General features: G+C 31.3%; 1 protein-coding gene and 1 long non-coding RNA gene across 2 annotated transcripts; one reads left to right on the plus strand and one right to left on the minus strand.

Moving 5' to 3' along the window:
* Positions 1 to 23: 23 nt before the first annotated feature.
* LOC148600231 (uncharacterized) lies at positions 24 to 2,883 on the plus strand. Its single transcript, XR_015917949.1, has 6 exons — positions 24 to 163; positions 561 to 653; positions 1,079 to 1,199; positions 1,618 to 1,688; positions 2,115 to 2,262; positions 2,758 to 2,883. It is a non-coding gene; the product is annotated as an uncharacterized LOC148600231 (long non-coding RNA).
* Positions 2,884 to 6,280: 3,397 nt separating this feature from the next.
* Positions 6,281 to 19,239, minus strand: LOC148600232 (EF-hand domain-containing family member B-like). Its single transcript, XM_088558488.1, has 9 exons — positions 18,966 to 19,239; positions 15,516 to 15,578; positions 14,747 to 15,077; positions 14,097 to 14,421; positions 13,269 to 13,491; positions 12,074 to 12,269; positions 10,790 to 10,972; positions 9,855 to 10,036; positions 6,281 to 8,740 (listed from the first exon to the last, which is right to left on the minus strand). Exons 1-9 carry the CDS (start codon positions 19,059 to 19,061, stop codon positions 8,561 to 8,563), a joined length of 1,779 nt encoding a protein of 592 aa, XP_088414614.1. The 5' UTR covers positions 19,062 to 19,239; the 3' UTR covers positions 6,281 to 8,560.
* Positions 19,240 to 19,328: the final 89 nt, after the last annotated feature.

Here is a 19,328-nt window from a genome sequence, read left to right on the forward strand (position 1 = left end):
CCAGATTTTACTTTCCATTTCAATACTTATAAAAATCAGACAGGAGGTGATTCATTACTTTTAAGGAAACCAAGACCAGTCAAGGCTTTACATCCTAAAAGAATTGCAATGTCATCAAATATTAGTCATCATGGATTGGGCTATGAAATTCTTACCCCGCAAGGTAAAGTTATATATAGTTAAGAAAAAACACACGTCTGTTAAATTTGTGTAAGAAAGGATTTTGTTGGATCTAAAAAAAATTGAAACACAATAATAAAACTAAAGTTCTAGCAAATATTTTAATTTCAATAATGTGAATTGAACTGTACCATTTCCTCTTAATATGAAAAGAGTTGAGGGATATATTTCTTGCACACAACATGTGAAACTTCATGTTGGTTTTGTCAATCTACTTTAGATAAAATGAAATTATGCCTGTTATTGTTCCTGCTTAATTATGTTTATTTTTTTGTCAGCATGTGTTTTGTTTGTTTTTTCAAATTGAAGGTGCTCTTTTTTTAGGCAAAGTACAGGTTCCACTTTAATAAATGAAATGATATAGGAATATTTGTTTTCAGTATAGAGAAAAACAGAGTGATTGGTTTGGACAAAGAGGAAAGAATTTGCATGTGTCTGTAGTAATTTTCAAATCAATATCTGGTGAAATCTGAGTAAGTGTTGTATGGTAAACTTATAATACGACTCGAATTAGTGCAGTTTCCCGCAAATTCCTGTCGTCATAATGAAAAATGTCACAAAGCCTTATAACGTAATTTACACTGATTGACCTCGGATCAGCTGTAAAATTTATTCATAAAAAATGGTTCAAAACTGGTAGATACAATGTTTGTCATTTAGACTGCTATTTAGGCAGCTTCTATATATAGTAAAATCTTCCAAAATTTATTTCCTAGTTCAAAGGATCTAAGATAATAATCAGATCAAACAATGTTTTTCTACTTCAAATTTGTTGTAATTAATGCATTCAAAAATATTTAATCACACCTCCCTATATATACAGTTGTTTATTTCTGCTACAATTTGCATTTTTATTAAATTAGATATTTGATGACTAAATTTTTTTCTTTTTTTTCAGCACCGCACATTCACTTACATTTTTGAATCTGCAAAGCAAGACTGGTTTTCAGTTGCATCAATTCTTGAGCATACTCTTCAAGCCATTCACAAATGCCACTGATCACAGAGGCCAATGTAAGGTACATAGAAATATTCAATATTGACACCTTTTATTTGAGTTAAAAAATTCATTTGAATGAGGCTTAAAAACTGGGGAAAATACAAAGTCTTCAACTGAGTTCAAAACATTCTGCATGATTCATTTACAAAAAGGTCATCAGAAAATTCAGTCTTAAAGGATAAACTTTAAATCATGAGAAACAAATTAAGGTCAGGTAAGCTTTTGATACTAATTGGTGACCAAACATGAGTTTTAAAAATGTTTTATATAAGAGTTTTAAAAAAATAACCATCAAAAACAATATGGTTGCTAATTTTAAAGAGAAAAGGAATTCAAGTCTGTTGTACCAGCTCCCGGAGGCCTCAGATTATTAACGTTTATTTAGTTTTTATATGTAGACAAATATACATACCCTTACATGTATATTTTTGTTTTAGGTCAGATAATGCTGGTTGTTATCATTGTGCAATGTTGTGGTTAACTATTGAAGGAATTACTGAAAGAACAGGTACTTTCGTTATAAACATGCTTGTTACAACATATATATAAGATGATTAGAGCCTTAAAGAAATTTGAGAACAATTCTTGTTAAATCATTACTAGAATTGGAAACGAACTCTCATTATTTTATATTCAGGTTTAAACTATAATAATAATAATAATAACACTGTTTTATAAAAAAGGCAATATGCTTTATAATGCTCAACCTACTACAGCTCTAGGATATGAATCACTGAAATTATGACCAAAATTTCTATAATGTTTCTTGTAACACAATGTACCTGTAATATTTGTGACCATCAAATCCATGATTGATGGCTCCAAATCTTCAAATACAATACAGTTATCTCCAAAATACCAATCTGACAACTTTATAACAATAGTCAGTTACTGTTCAACATGCCCTTACATTATAATATATATTTACATTAAGAATTACTGCTATTCAGAGGCACAGATTGGAAAGTCCTATTGCGATGCAAAGATTGCTCATATGAGAACAAGAATGAAGATGTATGTTGCAGCAGGACATAATATTTTAACTGCTGATGATATGAAAACAGCATTTGATTATGGAAAAGGTATGTTGAAAAATGATATTCATAATTATTATACTTTTGGTACTTTTTTTATATAAAACATGAAAGAAAAAACATACTGTTTTCCTCAAATTTGTCAAAGTGCCTAGCATGCTATTTACCATTGCTCTAAAATCTTACTTGTATGGTACCATTAAAGTATTTTTTATTATCAGAACAGACTAATGGATAAAATGGAATATGGTGAACAAGATCCCGACACAATCAACCGAATTAAGAGCGATAACTCTTGCAAAGTATCAATTTTATGTATTTACGTAATGTTTGTCTCAAAATTGCAGCTACCAAATGAAAAATTAAGACTGCATTTATGTGATTGGTAACTGTTTTTGAACAAGAAATAAAACTTAATACAGCGGTTTTTTTTCAGATGCATGGATCATCTTCTGTCTGATTTTCAGAAAGACTGCTACTTAGGCTTTAAATTTAACTTTTTACAAAACTATTTTTTTTCTTAAATATTTGGTACTTTTTCAGGTGTGGTTGGTTGTCACATGTGTGTTGGCCAAATTGATACATCATAGCAAGTTTTGTTTGGCCACAGAATGAAGAACATCACCACTTTAAATGAAATTGATTTCCACAATGAAGGAATGACTGTACGCCAAACTTATGGAGTTGGAACAGGGATGACCTTCTCAACAGAAAATATAGTTTCTCTCACTAGTACCACACAAATTGAAACAGGGTTTGTCCTCCTGAGTGACTTTTCTATTCCACAAGTCCAAGAAGGAAAGGTTCTTAAAAAAAGAACAAAGATGGTTATATAATGTTGTAATTGTTCTAGACATGAGATTTTTATATGACCATCAAAATCTGATGCATCGTATTATGGTATATACAAATATCTGTCTTTATATATCTGTCTGTATGCTTGTTGTAAATATGCTTTACAGTATCTGGAGATTGCCAAATTGGTTGATGATCAAGCTTTACAGTTATTTATCATGATTGTCTTTTGGTCTTACTTGTGCAGATTTTTTTAGGTTCTGGAGTCATGGCACTGCTATTTATTTTTCTGTTGATTTGAAAATTTTATTGCTGTTCTTCATCTTTAGAAAAACGAAATCTTCAAAATAGAAAAATCAGTCTATCATGGCTATGTATATAAAAAGAATTTAACCATTTAAGGTTGTCATGCTTTCCAGTAACTAGTTATTTATGTTCGACTGAAAATAATTTAATTTATCTTAGTTTATAAGATGTTATTTGATTCGCTGACTAACTTAAGTTCCATGTTTATCTATTTTCAATTGGTAAATGTTTGCATTGTCATAACTTTGAAAACTATTGATTCAAATTTAAAGAAATCATTTTGATATTTAAATGTTGTTTCAAATTAAATAATAAGTAATAATGGTAATTATTTTTCTGTCTATTCGAAAAAAAAATTACTTTTGGTGTCCACATCTATTGGTAATATGCTATTTTCCACAAAATTGCACATAAATTGATTGATATCTTGTAAAGACATATTTATTATTTTGTAAAAAAAATTTTCATGATAATTACAGAGATTTTAGAAGCACACCACAGTCATCACAGAAGAAAGAAAAACAACTGTATATCCTATTCATTGAATTAAATATACCTTTAAGGAACAGCATGCAAAATTCTTTATTCTTAAGAATGGAACCAGAATATGAAATGACTGTTTCTTGATGTATAATTTTTAATTACAATAAAAAGTTTTTGTTTATTTTACAATGATGTTTAAAAATGTATTTTATGTCATTTTACAGGTGCGCTAATAAAATTAATGACTGCCCATCCAATGATCTACACAATTCCTCAACATTTTACATACCCTTGTACATATGTAAATGTTTAGAAACACTAGAACACATTATATTGTATAATCATGGCCTATATACTATGCATGATGGACTTTGTCTGCACAAAAGGGCATAATTTGTATCATAAACATATTTAGAATTGCATATTTCCAATTTTGATTTCTTAGCAACAGAAATATTCATTAGCAACAACAAATTTTTGAGACTTTTTTGTCATTTTTTTTTAAATTGCATACTACATCATTTCAATTAACAAGCCTTTAAATGCAACTTTTTTTGCAATTTAACATTATTTTTCAATTTTGCTAGATTAACTAAAAATCACCAATTTCGGATCGTAATTTTAAGAAAAATAATAAAAAAACACAGTGTTTTTTTTCTTTTTGATTAATCAACCTAAGCTTTAAATTACCCCTGTATTCATTTTTCAGGTTTTGTTACTTGCTCTTGGGTTTTAATGAACTTTAAATTTTGAGAAATAGTGGCCTTTTCTGGTGTGTTACCTCATGTTGATTTCTGTATGAAATCCATGCAATGTTTAAATAAAATGATAAATATGTGCTAATTACATTCAAAACAAAGTATTTTCATGTTTAAATATCTTTAATATCATCAATAAGCAACACAAGTGTAATAAATGCAGTTAAAATTGGTTTTTAATGGATTTTCATGTGTTTTTGTCTATATTTGAGGAAAAGCGTGGTTTCCATGACAACCAAAATATGATAATAACTTTTATGTTGGTTTATACTCAGACTTAAGTACATATTTGCTACAGACAAAATTTCATAAAAATATGCAACTGCTGTGTGCCATTCACTGTGCAAGATTTACATGAAATGGTACTTAAGTAGCTGCCTTTGTAAGAATCATGCAAAATCTGAAAAATGTGATACACCCCAAAAAAGGCTACATATTTTTATTTTTGTAATTAAGTTGTTTTATGGGTCTATACTATGAAATGTGTAATTATTCATTCAAATCTGCCTGCTCTTAAGGAGATAATCGACATTGAAAATCCAGTAGATTCTATTGTATTTGAGCGTCATTTACAGAGTTATCTCCCTTCATTTTGAAATCTACAGTGCATTCTATATAATTTTTATCTCCTAAGAGCATGGGCAATATGAAAAACCACATGTTAATTTCTGTTTACTATGACATTTAAAACAAAATATCAAAAATAAAAATATGTAGGCTTTTTACCCATGAATCACATTTTGCATGATCCTTAGCTGGAGTGCTACTTAACACTTATTATGCATGCTTTCATATGCTTTAAAATAAAATTTCATGTCTTTTTAAGTTGTTAATATTGTTAGCAACTTCTTGCACTCATAATTTCAGTACTTTACATTTGCATCTGATTTGCATGATTATATCTTACTACACCACTTAATGCTGATGATCGGTGCTGTAAAACCTTAATTTCTAGCTTCCTACATGATCAAAATGTACCTCTTAAATATCGAAAACATCTCAGAATGTGACGACTCTATTCGCTACACTGCTCCATCGGATCAAATTGATACAGGGAAGATATGTAAACGTATAGAAAGGTCTGAAAAATTCCCAACGATGTTAGAACTGTCAAATTTGCGATGCAAATTTTTGGTCGTTCCCTCCGTGGGACTCAAACTCGTACCGCTGTGACATCTATGGCAACACCGCCTGCACAAAGTCCAGCGCCCTAGACCACTCGGCCAGCTAGGCTATGATATATATATATATATATAGTCATTGCCAATTGTATAATCTGGTTCCCTGGTCAATATCATAAACGACTCAAAGATTGCTAAAAATTTGAAAGAAACTTGTGGAATGAAAACATTACCTGCACTTACTGGTAACCAGTTCTTTTGATTGAGAAATATTTAGGTCATCACAGTTAAGAAAGAGTAATCATATCAATTGAACCAAGATTCTAGCATCTAACTTTAGAGCATATCACATTCGTGCCATGTCAGATGTTGAAAGCAAGCCAAATAAGTGGCATAGAATATTTGACTTCGAAGATTTCAGTCTTTGTTTTATTTATTTTAAGTTTGTGCCTCCATAGCAAATGTACAACACCTATTTATGTATCTCTATTGCTCTCATACAAATGTTAGCCGTAGTACTATGTGTTACTTGCATTCTACAATATAAAGAATTACTTTATTGTATAATTAAGAGATAAATGTAAAGCAATAAACATCACAATATCAACACTATAAATCATTTAATAATAAACATTCAAAACTGTATCACATACAAAACTTACAATCAACAAATTGTATCACAGTCTACAATAAAGGAACATGAAGTCAATATGGAGTCATTCCTCGATAAAAGAAATGTATAAAAATAGAATACTATGACTTAACAAGTACACTTATAAATTGTGTAACTGGAAAAGGTAACTAGAAAATTATAGCATTAGACCTTCGTATAATAATTCATAACAAGTTTCTCTTATCTCAAAACATTACAAAATTGAGGCATTATCATAAAGAAACAACCACCTCTAGATAGGTAATAAAAAGAGATAATGGAAATGTCCATCAGACAATGAGTTCATGGCTTAGTTTTCTGAAATTTCACCGAGTCTTTGATAACAAAATAATACTATTGGGGTGATCACTACAATAGCAAAACATGTAAGGCTGCATATATATAAGTAAGCCATAACAACAGGTGGTCTAATTATTTTATAAGAACAGAAGTAGGCTTATACTTACTGGACCATTAAAATGACCCATGAAACATATTATTTTTTAAAAAAAGCATACAAAAAATTCAAAATGGATCATAACATCATTTGCTTTAATCAACTATATGATCAAAGAAAGATAACTCTAAATATTTTAAACTGCATTACAATAAAGCTAATCCTATACCGGTATATAAAATTGTCAAAAACATACGTTATAAAGATAAGTTACACCAACTTTACATGAAAATGGATTAATGATCAAATTCATATCTAGTATACAGTGGAATGTTTACATGCCAAAGACTGAGGTCTAATGCTGTAGCAGTGAATACTATGCACTTACTAATTAGGGCTGTTCCAGTAGAACATATGAGGGATGTGAAAATACTTTTATTCTTTGTATATGGGTTTGTGTTCAGGTCTCTTGACAAAATATAAAGTTTAATACAAAACATTAATAGAACATCTGTGGGTGGCTCCCCTGGTGAAAAAGATCATTCTAAGGGTACTTCATATCTTTAAATGGAACAGCCCTTATATAAAATACAGGTGGTTTAAAGTTGTTTTGATTTGGAGACTAAATACTTAAATAGGCAATACTAATTGTATTTTAAATTCTCACAAACAAATAGCTCTCTCACAGTTCTCATTTCATAACTTGAAACTTCAGAATAAAAAACTATACAGAGAATAAAATACCTCACTATATGTAAAGCTCATCTAATACTATATGGACAGAGATCTAAGGAATGTTATAATACAATAGAAAAATAAATTAGAAATATAAAATAATGTTTTTTTTTCTCATAAAAACAGAATCATGTCGCTTTAACATGTGTAATAGTGTTAAAAAGGGTTCTCCTGTGTACAATATATATAATTCGTTGGAATTGATCGAGTGAATCATTTTGATTTGTGTGTAAATCTAATGCTGATCTATAATACTACTTGTAACCTGGAACTATTCAGTTCCTGATATTATCAACAATTCAAGTATCATGTGTATAAAAAATATGTCTTCAATGGTTTATCAATGTTATCATATATAATCTTATCACTATTAAGTATTAAAGCACTATTCCATAATTTTGACACTAGAATTTGTAAAGCTAAACTGTGCTACAATGTAGACATTAAAATACTACAGACATACACAGTACTAAACACTTTCTTATGCATCCCATCTGAAAAAAAGATGTAAAATGCACAAAATAATTGAAGTATAGTCAGGAGTGGATCCAGGATTTTAAGAAGAGGAGGCGTAATTAAGAGAACCAGTATAAAAGGAAACTATATTATGACATGTTTAATGAATGAACATGATAATCTGCCATATTTAATACAATATTCAGCAGATTATTTTAAGTTTTCAGTAGTTTTTTTTTTCTATAAAAAGGGGGGGGGGTGTTAGCCCATTATGCCCTCACCTGGAACCACACCTGATAGTATCATAACAACAACTGACTTCAAACTGCACAAAGCTGTATGTGATCTGGCATTTTACTTCCTTCATCTATTATTATGAACATGAATATATGACAGAATGAATGCATATGGGTTAATTTGTTCTTGCTTATCAAATGTTTACAAAAACAAAGATCTAAGTGGTCTTAGAGGTAAAGTTATTCTACCAACTCAGTGCATGGATTGGCAGTTGATTGAGTTGAATTCAAAGAGAATTCTTCTAATTACATAAACAAACATTTATATCATGACATTAAAAAGTTAAATTTTTCTAGAAAAAATAGGACAGGGTGATTTAAAATAAGATTATGCAGTAAATGTTGTATTAAACAGCCATTGGATGTTTTCCTGTAACAATCTGATGTGCTTGAATATCATCTAACACAGCTCGGAATGACTCCACGCTGACATCACCTTTAGGGTGCTGTTTAGCTGCAGTGTCATATACTTGTTCAAACACATTTCCAGTCATCTGTACACCAATGTTGGTAAATATTGCTTTCAGCTGAAAAGAAAGAATATACTTCATGTATATAAAACAGATTAATATTGTTCTTCCAAGTCAGAAGGCAAGCCCTCAGTGTAATACCAAAAGAAACAATATCTAGATCTATGCATTGTAAACATATAACCTGTGTGCAAGTTGACCAAATGTTGTCAAAATATAACTACATAAATAAGTGTACTGTAAAAACATATCAGTCATATTTAACAAATGTGTATGAATATTGTCTATAAGTGTATTTTGCCTAAATGTGTCAACCGAAATGGTAAAACTGAGGGTTTTTTTTCTGGATTATTTGTTCACATTTTCTAAAAAATATTAATCAAACATCAAATTTTCATTGACTTTGAATTCCATATCCTCAAAGCCTCACAATAGTTTGCATCTTTAGGACATCTATGAATTCACATCTGAGATTTTGAAAATGCCCATCATAATATGAAATACCAATAGGAATTGTTAGAGACATCAGTTTTATGCACGATACCCTAAGAAACATTCATACCAAGTTTAGTTTTAATTGTCAAGTAGTGTCAGAGGAGAAGAGTTTAGAAAAATTGTATAGACGACAGACAATGATGAAGAAGGATGCCAAGTGATGGCAACAGCTCACTTGGCCTTTGGCCAGATGAGCTAAAAACCCTAACTAATAATGATACCAATTAAGACCATATATTACCATGACCCTATTTCAACAGCAACTCCAACGGAACTCCTCAGTCTTTCTACTTACACAAAAGAAAAACCTCGGAGGCACTAGAATCTGTTAGGAATTTGACCGATCTGAATCTAAAATTATAGATTTACTGCTTGAAATTTTTACCATTACTTTTTTTCCTAGCTCCTCACTTCGCATCAACATTCTTGACAGAGTTATTGTTCTTTATTGCTAGTGATATCTAACCATATTTTTAGAGCCACCTAATGGATAGAACTACTTTGAGTCACATATGATACCAATTCCATCAATTTTTTCAAGAAGAAGTTCCCCTTTCTGTCTCCAAGATTATTTTTTGGTGTAGTGGAAATGGCAGAGTAGTTCATTAATACACCCATTCTGACAAAACAGATTTTAATTTCCATGTTAGTTACAGTTAAGGCGTGTGTAACTAACCTGTTCCTTGCTCCTTGGCAGTAAGAAATCTTTCTCATGAACATTATATCTACTGAACATTGACGGATTCACTAAACCATAGGCATCAGATTCATCACCATAATTCTTATTGTCATCAACTCGTCTGATTCTTGGTGCATGTAGATCAGTCCTGATTGTTGGTACTCCATATGTTCTGTAATCTGCAAGATTTAAAGAAATGTTTTATAATCTGTCACATTTGATTTATTGTTTTTTTAATTCTTTATGTAAATTTTAAAAATGAATCACTCACGAAAATAATAATTTGATTTTTTAATGATTGACAAGGCCAAAGATACCACTGAGGTAGATCTTCTATTACACTCAAACACAAACAACTCCCTATCACATTATTTCAGCTGACACTTTCAATTACAATACTGCTTCAAACTATTTTATTTCACCTCTAGTAAATCCTCCTGCTACAATCAATATATTACAACATACTACTAGTAAACACTAAACCCACAAAGGCTTAAACACATGCCTCTATAATATCACAAAAGAATACTCCATTAAAAGCCAAAAAGTATACCTCTATAAAACATATACATCTATAATAGGCCTTAAAACATACCTCTATAAAATACTCCTCCATAACAGCTTAAAACCTACCTAGTTAACACTCAACTACAACAGAATTGATCATGCCAGCACTTGTTCTATGGTCTCCTATTCTCAAAACCTACCTCTAGTTGACAATCCTTCTACTACAGTATTGATCAAGCTGGCACTTGTTCAATGGTCTCCTATTCTCAAAACCTACCTCCAGTTGACACTCCTCCTACTACAGTATTGATCAAGCCAGCACTTGTTCTATGGTCCATTCTCAAAACCTACCTCTAGTTGACACTCCTCCTACTACAGTATTGATCAAGCCAGCACTTGTTCTATGGTCCATTCTCAAAACCTACCTCTAGTTGACACTCCTCCTACTACGGCATTGATCATGCCAGCACTTGTTCTATGGTCTCCTATTGCTCTGTCTATCTGAAGCTTTAATCTTCTAGGTGTACTTTCAGCACTGTGTACTGATCTTCTGACTGTATCAGCTTCTGATACTGCACTTACACTTCTGGCAGGGGTTGATGGTTTATCTGTAAATGTTTTGGTATTAAGTACTTCTCCATCTAAGAATCAGGCAAAATATGTATAAGGTGTGGCACATGAAGGGAAAAAACACAGAGATTTTATTGCATTAACCAAGTATTTATACCCGATAACCTCCAAAAATGACCATCGAAGTGTTTGTAAAGTTTGCCTTTTTAAGCTATTGATAGGTCAAATTTAGTTGAAATGCACTATGGAAAAATGGTGGGAAAATTTTCCCACACTTTTTCCTTATATAAGCAGTCAAAACATATCTACGCCACAGATGCTTCAGGATAAATTTAAAAAGCTTTTAAGGTGTTTTCCAGATGTATTGATTATATTTGAGACAAAAAAGACCAAACTGAGACATATGATGTGCCACCCATTGCCTGATTCTAACACAGAATGGTACTTAAAGATATATAACATCATGTTAATGAAGCTCTTTTTATTTTTTTGGTTGTGGAACAAAATTTAAAAAGCATATGCATGACATTGATTGAATGATTTATTGATTGTTTAAACATTCAATGGCAAATAATTAAAGCATTTAAGGACAAGAACAACTGACCAATCAAACAGACCCTACTTTGTACTATAGTCCAAAATGCTCTGTTGTATGTTTACTGTTCAGAGATGTTAGAAAGCTTTAACATTCCAAATTTAAAAAAAAAAAGGTTTCATTTGAAACATGTAAAGTTTTTGACTCTGTTCAACAGAACCACATTTTATAGCTTTTTGAAAATATACTGTAAACGTATTAATTTTGCGGTTGCCAATTAGCGCGGATTCTGTCAAGTGATTATTTTCGCAGGTATCAATATTCGCTGTTTTAAATCACAATTACCGTAATATAGTGATAAAATTGGTTTCGCGAGTACAGATTTTTGCAAAATTAGTATACTGTGAAAATTAATATGTTTCCAGTATTAGATTTGGTATTCAATGCTTATTTCATGATGCAAAGCTATATAGCAAAGAGGTATATATGAGGTATATTTGTGTAGGTTTAAGGGGTTTCAAATTATGAGCTTTTCTACAGAAACTTGACAAAAATTTTACTAATGGAAGTGATCAGGGGGTTTCGTATTTAAGGTAAAAATTACCATCTTTATCTGGCAGTCCAGACTTCATTTTATCTTTCCAGTTGAGAAAATTAGAGAATTCTACATAATCTATAACTCCATCTTTATTGGCATCACAACTGTCTAGTAATTGTTCCAATAGTTCAGGTTCCAGTGGTAAGTGGTACTGTATACATACTTCACGCAGGTCATTAATGTCTATTTTACCTTTACCATTCTACAAAGTAATATCAAGGCGGTCAATAAAGAGACTTATATACAAATGTAGTCATGCAAATGTATCAAGATGGTCAATATAGTGTCTTACAAGAAGGTCAATATAGTGACTTACAAGGCAGTCGATAAAATGACTTTTAAGACAGTCAATATAGTGACTTACAAGGAGGTCAATAGAGTGACTTACAAGGAGGTCAATAGAGTGACTTACAAAGTATCTAACAGTAATAATATTGAATATTGTACAGCAGGTCAAGCTGCTTATTTTCAAGGTACCAACTACTGTGTAATATGTCCTATAGTACATATTTAGTAAAATACCACATTTTACTTATAGTTTTAGTCATTTAAATTATTCCAATTAAAGCATTATTCTATTTTAGAAAATTCTGTAAGTATTTCTGAATAATTGTATGATCATTAGGCACGCAAGTTGTGGTATTTACTTGTTGTGTGCAATGCTATGATGAAGCATGAATTGAGAATACTGTGGGGAGCAGCTTGACACAACCCTAAAATTTGAAACCAGAATAGTTGTGATATATATGGATGCCATATTTGTCCCATGACAGATTTCGTACCCTACCAGTGCACCTGGTCCATGCTCCCAGTTTTTAGTGGAGTCTGAGTTGCTTATTTACTTTTGTTACTTTGTATGTATTATTTTAGTTACTTTATGTTCTTTGTTGTGATTTGTCTGTTTTCCATGTCTGGTCTTTGTCCCTGGATTACATTATTTTGATTTCCACTAGAATCTTGGTTCCATTGATTACTCTCTCTCTCTGACAAAAGGTTAGAGTGTTCATAGAACTTGAAAATTTTAATTTTTCTTAACCATTTTTCAGTTTTGGAGATTCAAGCTGAATATTTTAGAAAATACATTAAAAAATGTGCTTGACAGAGGTATCATGTGTCAGATCTTTTTTACTGCTGCCATCTTATCTAATAAGATTCTGCAGTCATAAAAAAAAAATGATTTATAAAAAGTGATCATAAATACCTTATCATAATGTCTAAATGCATGTAGAAGATCAGTAAAATTATGGAAGTTAGCTTTTTTAAGGTGTTGTCTAATAGCTGCCAGTACACCTCTCTGTCTATCTTTGCCTCTCAGATAATCAGCCGGTGCTCGTCCATGCATCAAGTCTCCACAACCATACTCATCTGGTTTTACTAGTATACCATATGTGTGATCTGGTCCTACCTTCAACGTGTCTTTGATTCTGTAAAATATCATCTGCATACAGTGACCAAGCTACAAAATTAGGAATTGGTAGAAGGCACAATCTTGAAACAAATGCTTTAGTGCACTAAAAAATAATCAATACTTCTTGGTAAAAATATCACTAATTCCTATTGTAAGTTTGAATGATAATATTTCACTACCTTTTTAACAACTCTGACTGATTAAAAATTCAGAGATGAATGTTTTCTTTTTATTATATATTATTTGTCTTAATTCTGATTTCATAACAATATAAGTGTGATTTTGTAGTCCATTAGAATACCATCTGCCTCACATTCAAATCTCTTACAAATCCTAGATCTATAGTATATGATTTGTTACAGACTGTGGTTTGTTTTAGGTCTTTTTTTTTTATTAAGGAAATGTTGATATGTAGTAAACCACTAATCACATGTCCCAAAAAATATTTAAAAATCTGACCTTCAAAATGAGAATACCTTAAAATTAATAATTTGAAAAAATTCAAAGCAAAGTGAGTAAGTTTCATGACATCACATACAGAATTAAAAATATTCTGAGTCTCAGACTTGACACTAATTTTCATATTTTGTGGCACTCAGGAAATGAGTGAAACTATCTTACGGATCGTGAACTAGTCCCAGTTGAGGTTGCGATCTCTCCCTAAAGTCATCAACACGTTTCGAAACAATTTTAGATGCTTTTTCCTGTTCTGTCTCATGAAGCCATTTAAGTGTTTTCTTTACTTTGATTCCATCATTATTATGAGGCGTTGGAATGCCAAATTTTGCATTTTGGTAAAAGCTTGGAGATGTATATCCTCTTTGAAGCTTTTCTCCAACATCAAAATTGGCATGTGTTCTTCTGTATAAGTCCTTTCCTACAGCTGTCTCCTGCTCAACTTCAGCATAAGTTTTGTTTGGGTTGATAAGACCACCAGCTCCAATATCTTAAATGACATGAAAATATATTAGTTTTGTAAAAATACAACCTGCATAATGAATGATTAAAGGATTTTTTTCTATAAATAGATTGATTTTTTCTGGATACTTATGATCCTATCACACCAATCTTTTCCCACAAAATAACAAACAAGAGGCTCCCAGGAGCCCGAATCACTGACCTGCTTAATGTTTTTTTGTATTTCAAGGGCAATAACTTTAACAAGGGGCCCATTCTTTGATGATAATGTGTGAGATTTTACTACATATCTACATATCAGCAGAATACAAACAAGACAAAGAAACCATGCATTTAATGATATTGTTTCTTACCTAGCTCTGTTGGGATACCAAATGTAAAGTTGTCCTTATTAAGACCTCTTGGTAAGCCTTGCATCTGATCATGACACACACCTAATGGAGCTCTAATATGACTGGCATAGATACTTTCCTTCATGTCAACTTTTTTCTGCTGGAAGAGAGTCTTTGGATATGGATTTACAAGTTCTCCTGAAGTATTAGATGATGTAGTATTTATTCCATGAGTCATCTCAGCTGCCCATTGTCTTTGAGGATCATCAGCTTTACCATAAAATACTCTCATTTGACCAGCATCTGGCCTTACAGTTGCTCTGAATCTTCTTATAATATCAGCAGATGGTGGCTATAAAACATACTTCATGATAAAATAAATGCACACAATATTTGCATTTTAAAAAGCTAATAGTGACAACAGTTTTGAAAAGACATTAAAGCAAGTAAAATACTGAACATTTTTTTTTCATAACACATGATCAAGAATGTTGTTTTTAAGGATTGAAATTTTAAAATAAAATTTTTAAATACTGATAGAAGTTTTAGCACAAAACATTGGTTGCTGGTTCTATATATTTCTTTTATATTTGTGTTGTACATGCATAGTTGTGATTAGAGAGTTCATGTCATATCAAAATTAATTTATCTGGTCAGTTATAATGTACTACACTAACTGTTATAAATCAGTGCAAAATGACTGTGCTACTGTATGCTACTCAGTGTAATATTTGATACTCATGGGGTAAACACTGAAGCTGTGGTTTTTGACTTATATCTAATATCTTACCCTTTCATTCTTTGGTTTCATGCATAACTCAGCTGTGTCACCTGATATTGTCAACTTTCCTGCCTAAAAATGATAAAAGAAATCAAAAGTTTCTACTCAAAGAATCAATAAGAGTAGAAAAGTTAAGATACAGAATTAGATTGGCACCATCATAAACCTGCCAACTTATGTAGTTTTGTTTGGTCACACTCACACCACCTAGAATTACTTTTCATCCACAATCAGTTACAAAAAAATAAGACCCTCATGGAGAAATCCATGTTGTTGTTTTTCAGATAAAGAATTAATTACTCACTTAGGCATTTTGAAATCTCAAAAGAAAATGGTCTGCTTCTTCTATTTCACTAATAGAGACTTTGTTGCATAATTACTGCTGTTTAAAGAAGTAATTATCATAATTTGATAGAACTTTCGTGTTAATGTAAAAAGGAAAATTTAAAAAAAAACAGTTTTAAAGTTATAATTACTTCAAGTTCAAGGATAAAATATTTAGCTATGAATGATTCATATAAACATAAACAGCAAAGCACATTATGAATACACAAATCAGTTTTTAAATAATACATAAAATATTATATGGTACGTTTCAAAACAGGACCTACTGTACTAACCCTTACTATGCCAAAGAGCCTATAAATAGGCTTTTCATACTTCTGTATTTTGCCAAGAGCCTATATATATAGGCTTAGCAACTGTTGTCTACACATTCAGCAAGTCGATTGTTCTGCAGTAATGTCATTGACATCACAGTTCTGAACATGATGATGCGTGGGGTGCTTCACAGGGTAGACTGTACATATTAAAACAACGCCAAAAAAAATTCCTTGCAAATTTTGTTCTTATTTCTACTCGTCGTTATCTATTGATCAAATATTCACATTTCAATTACTTCTCTTTGTTTTTACCTTCAGTGCAATCTACTTAAATTAAGATGTATTCTTCATGTATTCGTACAGAGAAAAATAGAAAAAAAAAACGTGTAAAAGAAATAACAAAAGAAGCAAAACAGAAAAAATAATGATAAATTTTAAACAATATGAACATATAATTTCAACTATACATTATGTACATGTATTTATCATTGATAAAATTGTAAATACTGTACAATGATTTTACTCAAAGTTGACATTGATTGCCCGGAACATTTTGTCAGCTGAACATATGATTATGAAAATTAATCTTCTCACATGTACTAGCCCCAAGTATTCCCTAATTAGAGAAAAGAGAACATTGTCATGAAGGATATTTATTTCCTAGAGGTTTTACAATTTTTTTTAGGATTCCTTTCAATGTCCTGAATAAAATAACTAGGTTGTTTATCAATATTACTTCTATTTGTTTTTTAAACTGTACTTAATTAAGGAGAATGGATATGAAATTCAACTTACTTCTTAGACGTAATAGCTTATTATATCCTTTTCAAATAAATAACAGTGTATAAATAGCAGCTTGTAAAATCTTTTTATGTGCTAATTATGGGCTTAAGTATTAAAAAGGTTTAATGTGGTAAATTAGATGTATTTAGAAAATCGACAAGTTGAAAACACTTCTCATGAAATGTCTAATTATATTCTTTTTATGTTTTTTTACTTTTTTTTCTTTCCTATTTTTGGGTACATTTTTATGTACGTAAGTACGTCAATGTGTTTATGTACAAATGTACAAAGTTGACAACTTGACAGTATAAAATATATTCAAAAACATCCAAATGATGAATAGTTTATGACTATTTCTTTCTGCATTCGGTCACCCCGCTGTTGGGCCCTTTCTTGTGACATTAGGTTATTGTCGACATCATAAGCAGGACAGTTGAATTTGAATCTTCAAATTCTTCTTTGGCAAAATAAAGGAAAAGCCTTGGCACTCAAAGGGTTAATGTCCAATCATGCACACTAACATACATGTGATGAAGTCATTCCTTAAAAACTGGAGATTTGTCATTTTTCAGCTGGAGATTTGGTTTGAAAACTAGAGTTTTTTATCGGCGTTTTTTTTTTGTGGCATAACAAGTCAAATATGTGTGAAACTTATGGAGAACCTTGTTTTAAGTCTGTTTCCATGAAAAAAAATGCTGAATACTCTATTTGAATAGTTAGAAAGACCTTTTTGATGGAGTAACACTTGGACATTTTAATGATTTTATTTATTATTGACAATTCAATACATCAAGAATTTATATATAGCTCCTTGGATATATCTACTATAATTAATTAAATAATTTTCATTTAAAAATTGTCATTACGTGCAATTGCTACTATTGCATAAATAAGCATCAAATGATTTCATTTCAAATAGTCATTACTGGCTTGGTACCACTTTACTTTGACTTCCACGCAGCATTGACTTTGGAACAGTATTTTGCTTTCTTGGCAGGAGGTGCTGAAGATGAAATATTATGTTTCGGCATTTTGACAGTTGATGATCGTGAGAGTGCTCCAAATAGAAAAATTTACGTAGTTCCTCCATTGACTTGGATAAAAAACAAGCCATACTTCGAGTCATTTTCAGTGAATGCATGGTCAACGTTTCCATAATCATCAAAAGTTCATATGTCCCGCATCAATATTTACACCAGTCCCAATCGTCAGTAATAAATCATTTAATCAATTAAGCGTGTGCCACTAAAACTTTGGATAATTGTCAATCATCTCCTGTTGTTATATAATCATCACACATCTTTAAAATTACGTCTCATTGATAACCACTAAAGCCCGAAATTACTGTTTATGACCCTAATTAACGGTAATTAACAGTTCACCTGTCTACCCGAGATCAACCAGAAATGTCGTTATTCGATCCTCTCAGGTTTTGTCTTTCGGTAGATAAAAAACATGGTGTCCAAAATTTGTTTATGGTATAATGTTCAGAAAGCGGTAGATTTTCTGCTTCAACGGTAGAACGGTAGGAAGGTTCTAATTCCAGTTGAACTGAACTACCGTTGGTAGGTTAACATGTATGCACTAAATACAGTGCTATCCCAAAAGTAAAAACTGACAAAATATTTTGTAGTTTAAAAACAGAAGTAAAAGTCACCAGAAACGGAAAATATTGAGCCTGTTTTCTCTGTTATAATGTGCACCCTAACCATATTAATTCAGATAATATGTTAACATATCTTCTAATTAATGTTATTTTGGTGCTCCATACATGGTTTTGGAGCTCCATACAGGGGAGGGGATCACCACAATTCCCTTTGTTTTGTTGGTTATTGTTTTTAATAATTATTTCTTACATCTTCTGGAAGGAGAAAAATTTGTCTTTCTTATTATTTAATGTTTCAGGAAATATTAAAAAAAAGTTCTACAAACAATGACACTCCGGAGTCCTAGGCTTAGGTGTGCAGAATACATGCCATGGATTGGAGCTTTGTTGATTTATAGATTAGCTCTGAATTACATGATATCTGATGACATGCAGGATGAACTGGGTCTCTCAAAAACTAATACTTACAGCTCTTAGGTTTGGTGACCAATCTTTGAATTTGCCACTATATATCCCTGCAGTATTAGTGAGGTTTGGGAGTTTCACTTGAGTTTCGGTTGCCATTTTTGCTATCACTGCGTCTTATATATTTCGTTAAATGACACACAAACTATTATTTACATATAATATAGCGCATTTAAGCCTTTTTTACAATAAGATGCAACAAATATAAATAAAAGGCACGAAACACTGCACCAGCTTCAAGGCTCACTCTGTTGACAATGTCCTTAGCAACGAAGGTCACAAGGTCATTTTCAAGTAAAGACACTGTCTGCTTTAGTTTAGTACAAAGTTTTGGAGCAATAATCTTATTATGTTACACACAGTTAT

Source organism: Perna viridis, chromosome 13, assembly GCF_037379345.1.
Source record: "Perna viridis isolate PV_CMFRI_1.1 ecotype Kerala chromosome 13, ASM3737934v1, whole genome shotgun sequence".
NCBI lineage: Eukaryota > Metazoa > Mollusca > Bivalvia > Mytilida > Mytilidae > Perna > Perna viridis.